Genomic DNA, 5,639 nt, shown 5'->3' on the forward strand with positions numbered 1-5,639 from the left:
CCGTGCTATATATTTGATAACTGTATCCCTTCTGAAGATTTTTATGTGTTTTGCCTTCAGGTTATTAATATCCTGCAGCAAGTCATCACTTCAGTGTAAAGGTTTGTGGAAGAAATAAGCAATACACAAAACTGGATGAAATTTAATTTTACACCTGTTCATTTGGGACCCTGATGAGTGATATACGGGAAGAGGCAGAAGATGGTGAATTTCACAGAGAATGTGACTGAGAAGTGCATTATTAATCATGATATCCACCAGACACTATCCCCTGTGGTATACATATTTGTATTTATATTAGGCTTGCCAGCTAACTGCCTGTCACTGTACTATGGCTACTTACAGATCAAGGCTAAAAACGAATTGGGTATCTACCTTTGCAATTTGACGGTAGCAGACCTGCTCTACATATTTTCTTTGCCTTTTTGGCTGCAGTATGTTTTACAGCATGACAATTGGACCTATGATGAGCTGCTGTGCAAAATTTGTGGCATCCTGTTGTATGAGAATATCTATATCAGTGTGGGCTTCCTCTGCTGCATCTCCATTGATCGCTATCTCGCAGTAGTGCACCCTTTTCGGTTTCAACAGTTTCGGACAATGAAGGCTGCTGCGATTGTGAGCGTCATTATCTGGACCAAAGAAATAACGACGTGCTGCTTTGTCTTTATGCACGGGGAGATCAGTATGGATGCCGAGAGCCACATGGTGTGCTTCGAGCACTACCCCATCAAAGAATGGGAGCACTATGTCAATTACTACCGCTTCTCTGCTGGCTTTCTTTTTCCCTTCTGTCTGCTGGCCTTCTCTTACTGCGGGATTTTACGAGTTGTCCACAAGAGTCATGGCACCCAAAAGAAGAAGAAAATCCAAATTAAACGACTGGTTTCAAGCACTGTTTTCATTTTTTTAGTTTGCTTTGGGCCCTACCACATCCTACTTGTGATTCGTAGCTTGTTGGAGAACAACTGCTCATTTGCTGAGAAAATATTTAATATTTACCATGTTTCTCTCCTGTTGACTACTTTTAACTGTGTTGCTGATCCAGTATTGTACTGTTTTTCCAGTGAAAGCACTTACCAGAACTTTGCCAAGATGCGAGACTCTTGTTTAACATGCTTAGGGTATCTGAGGACTGAGCCGAAGGAATTGTATCCCCTGAATGCTCCGGAAACTCCCGACAGGCCACAGCAGGACCAACAACCAGGGTTGTTACAAATATCAGGTGATGATACTGGAATGAAGGACTCCTCCACAGTTAACATGGGCAGCCTATAGCATTCATCAAAAAAGGACATTAATCTAAAATCTGTAACTATGGCCACGTTTGTGTATCCACCTGATTCATCCGTGTATTACAACAGTGTTACCTCCCAAAGGCTAACTGGCGAAGCAGTACAGTGAGGTCGTTTCTGGAGGTGCTGGGACCTCGGCAATAGTGAGGAAAGGACACACTAAATCAGTTCAGTTACAATCATGTGTCTATGTCATTGTGGTGCCACTCAAAACCTGTTGTCTAGATGACTGCATTGACTGTAATAAGCTAGTACTTATGGTGGGTGCTTCTGCTGAGTTCATCTTTAACTGCCTTCTGTTTGCCCCTGTAGCATCCACAGAAAAGAATTCCCTACAAGCTGTCATCATCTGTTGAAAAGGTTGGAGAGAGAACAAATTAGATGTCCCCATATGTACTTTCAAAAAGTAAAAAGAAAAAGATTGCATTTCTGTAACTCTCTGGAATAACTTCTCCTCCAGCCAGTTTCGAGGCCTGCAGAGACTGTGCCAGAACCAGCCTCCTAAAACAACCAGTCCAATAACGTGAGATGTCCTTGGAGAACATGCACAGGGAACTCGGCATCTGCTGAGACCTTCAGTCTGTTGATTGACTGTTGAATCTCAGATTGTTGAACCTCATCATGAGGCTCCTACTGACTTCAGAGGTATGAGAACTCTTGGCTCCAATGGGGATAAGTAATTTGGTCTGTTGACTTGGAAAAGAACAGGTAGTATGTGAGGCGCTTTGAACCCACGTGCCTCTCCGAGTAACTGTGTTCAAAGACAAATTTAGTTACTTCTAAATTCTACTACACCTTGCTGAGGTTTTGATCGTGTCCTTCGCAATTTCAGTGTCTTGTGCAGCATAGACCACGCAGGCAATTAAGTAACAGTGCACTTGTCAGGGAAAGTGTTAAATGGGTTCTATTTAAACTCTGTTTTCTCCCACAGGTACCATAGCTTAGGGTTTGGTCATTGTTCAGTAAATACAATCTCAGAAATATGTGATGTATGAATGATCTGTGTTTCCTGGTTTAGACAGAAACAAAATACAGGAATAAGCAGAGGTAACGGCAGTTAAAGATGTAGGAGTTGTTCTCTGTAGTATTGTTTCTACCACCATCTCCATTTTTTTTTCTTTATTATACTAATGAATCCCGTATGATTCTTCTTTGTGATCTGCTCATCATACCTTCCTGTATCTGTAACTGTTACATCATGACTATTGCTTTGTCCTTTCACTTCTGTGGTTTCAAACCTTTCTTGAAACGCTTCTCTCTCTGCAGCCTGGAGCTGATAACTTACAGCAGTATAATCAGTCTGGGGTTTTTTTAAAATGTCAAAAGATTCTCTAGGCAGACAGTCTACTCCTGGTATCTGAAGTATGTCGTTGTAACAGTCTTGCTTGTCACCAGTTTCTAAAAGGAAAATCTAAGTTTTCTGGAAACTACCTTCAGAGTGCAATATTAGAAATAATTAGTGGATGTGTTTAATAAAGAATGTTCTTATTATTTTCTTCTTATATTTGTTCACGCTGCATTTGAAATTACTATCTAATGGCTTTGGCCCACAGTTTCTATTTGTGAGACTACGGATCCTGTCCTCCCTTCTCTTGCAGAAAGAACTCGTGTCCCCGCTCCCAGGACAGGATTCACTTTGCTTAGGTTAACATTTGGTTTGTTTAATTATTTTACATTACTTAGACCACTCACCACGCTGGATCAATTACCTTACATATGCATTTTTTTCTTCTGACTCTTAGTGCTGTTTAGCTTTACTTTCTCCTAATCTTTCCTCTAATCTCCTGTCTGTATCAACGGGGTGGTGAGGCAGGATGTCCCGACTGCCATAATGCCGTGCAAGTATGCTGTTAAGCACCCAGCCAACTGCTTGGACTGCCATGACCTGGCAGGCTGGAAGACCCACACGTGGTTTGTTCTAGGATAAAATATTTGCTGTCCTGTTTACCCTTTACTACTTTGCAGTTACACATGTTGCTTACATTAAACAGCTGGAGTGCAGACCGTGCTATATTACATCAAACTGTCATCTGAGGGATTAAGGCTTATTTGAGTTGGTACTTTGATGTGGCCAGCTTTTGGTCAGCCACTGCAGTTTAGAATCAGAGGGAAACTTGTGTAACGGAGTCCAGCATTCTGCTGCAGTTCTCAACATTTAACCTGCTAACCCGCAAGAGAACAGGGGAGGGGTTTCTACTTTTCTTTTTTTTTTTCCTGGGTTTTTCGTTTGTTTGGTTTTTGGTGGTTTTTTTTTCCTCCCAAAGTCAGTATTTTATCAGTTCTGTCTACATTGTAACTGTTTGGCTTAGGCTGCAGAACTGTAACCAATATGGGAGGAAGGTAACTCTCACTCAGAGCTTTTCTTTCCATCTCAGCCAGAACATTGTCAATCAAGGGTCCTACAACAGTTGCTAGAGATATGCTAAATATTGCTATCAGACCAAATACAGGGCTTGGGACGGCACAGAAGAAGGGATTTTAAAAACACACATTAAAGAAAAAGACAAATCATTACATTTTATATTTCTTAATGAAATCCGGCTGTTAAAACTTGCATTTTGGGGGGAAAAAAGAGGAAAAGCCTACTAAATAATGTTTTTTTGACAAAAGTTAGTGTTTTGGAAGAGAAATATACATTGCATGTGTTAGAGTAGTATGTCAGTAAGCTACTGAGCACACAGAGAAGGAAATCAGCTGCCTCTTCCCAAACAGACATTTTTTAAATTACGCCAATTTCATTTTGTGGGTTCTGTGCAGCAGTGAACATACACCATCCTGTAGGGTTACCGGCTTTGGCAAAAACCTCAAGCATTCATATGAAATGTTTTACTTAATAGTTACAGTTTGAAGAGTTTGAAGACTTCAAAAGGAGCTGTTTTCTAATTGTGAAACTTCAAAGACAGTTTCACTGCAACATCATTCAAGAAGGCTTTAAATAAAATGAATCTAAAAAAATGACTGATCCACAAAATAAACATTGCGAGGTTTGGTGAGTCTGACTGTCTATCATCAGCCAGTCTGGCATTAAGATTTCGTTCTCTCACATGTGTTCAACTGTTTTAAGTCTTTCAAGGTTGTGTATCCTCAAGGACTTCAGAAGATTAATGTTCAAAGTATGGTGGTGTTTGTACAAACTGATTTTTCTCATTCTCAAAAAGTTATGTGTTTGTCTTGCATAACAGAAGGATAATAAGACTCACCCGCCAGAAAGAAAAGTAGATACAAGGTGTTGCTGGCTACTCAAAGTCCACTGTCATTTGGAAAAAGCAGTGGCTAAACACAACTGCCGATACCATCCTGTTAAGCACAATGGTTTGCTCACCGTTTGTACCGTTATAATAATTTTATGACAGCTCAAGCGTCACTGACTGAGAGGTGCAGTGTCAAATACACCCTGACCTCTAAATCACAGCTTTAAATGACAGAAGTCAGGCACAATTCACAACCGTTTGTCAGGTACCGGTTCAGCGTTAGTAGGCCTTGGAGATACAATTTAATTTTGCTTCACTTAGTCTCATCAGGAGCTGAATTTCTATAACTAGAGTTCATTTACATAAATTTATTTCATACTGAATGCCAATATATTTTAATTTCTAAGCATTAATTTTTAATCACTATTTATGTATTTAATTCACTTTTTCTTAACAGCAGGATACCCTGAAATATCTACAACCTTTCTGTACTACCCAGAAAGGGACAAAATATATAAATGGCAAACTACTACTACGGAGGCGGCAAATGGTATAGCCTGCCCTTTGTACAGAAGGTCTGCAGTGCTGCCCTTATCGTCAGCAGCTCAGTTAAATCTCTCTCCTTAATCTCCTCACGCTTCCACAAACTATCCACCACCGTAAGAAGAGCGGGTTAGAGGGGCTACAGGAAGCGTGCAAGGGAGCTGCATTTAACAACTGTCACTAAATAACACTTTCTGGGGTTTTTTGCTTCGAACCTCCCCTCTCCACTGCAGCTGTTTTCCCCACCACAGGGTATTTTTAAATCCAAGTTGCTACAAGAGTTACTTCCTGTTGCAGTTACGAGATTAGTAAAACAGGAACAGCAACGCAGTAATATTTCATTTTAATGACAAGCTTGCTTTGTCAGAGCCAGATCACCCCTTAGTATTTAATATCACGTCACAGTCATTACAAGATTACAGAAAAGGAAGGCAGACCAAGTCATCGTGATGATACCCCCTTCTCGCTTCACAGAGTCGTCGGAAGGGTAACAATGAAAGCTTGTGCGTGGCCAAGACCGCGGAGACGAAGTCATCTTTTTCTGATCTTTTATACCTTGTGAGAGCCCAGGGAATATGGAAATAACACAGGAGCAGCTCTTGATACAGCA

At 40.7% G+C, this 5,639-nt stretch overlaps 1 protein-coding gene across 1 annotated transcript; it reads left to right on the forward strand.

Moving 5' to 3' along the window:
- The first annotated feature begins 201 nt into the window (after window positions 1-201).
- GPR68 (G protein-coupled receptor 68) lies at window positions 202-1,278 on the forward strand. Its single transcript, XM_009960912.1, has one exon. It carries the CDS (start codon window positions 202-204, stop codon window positions 1,276-1,278), a length of 1,077 nt encoding a protein of 358 aa, XP_009959214.1.
- The last annotated feature ends 4,361 nt before the right edge of the window (window positions 1,279-5,639 follow it).

This window comes from Leptosomus discolor, chromosome 3 (assembly GCF_034619465.1).
Source record: "Leptosomus discolor isolate bLepDis1 chromosome 3, bLepDis1.hap2, whole genome shotgun sequence".
Lineage (NCBI taxonomy): Eukaryota > Metazoa > Chordata > Aves > Leptosomiformes > Leptosomidae > Leptosomus > Leptosomus discolor.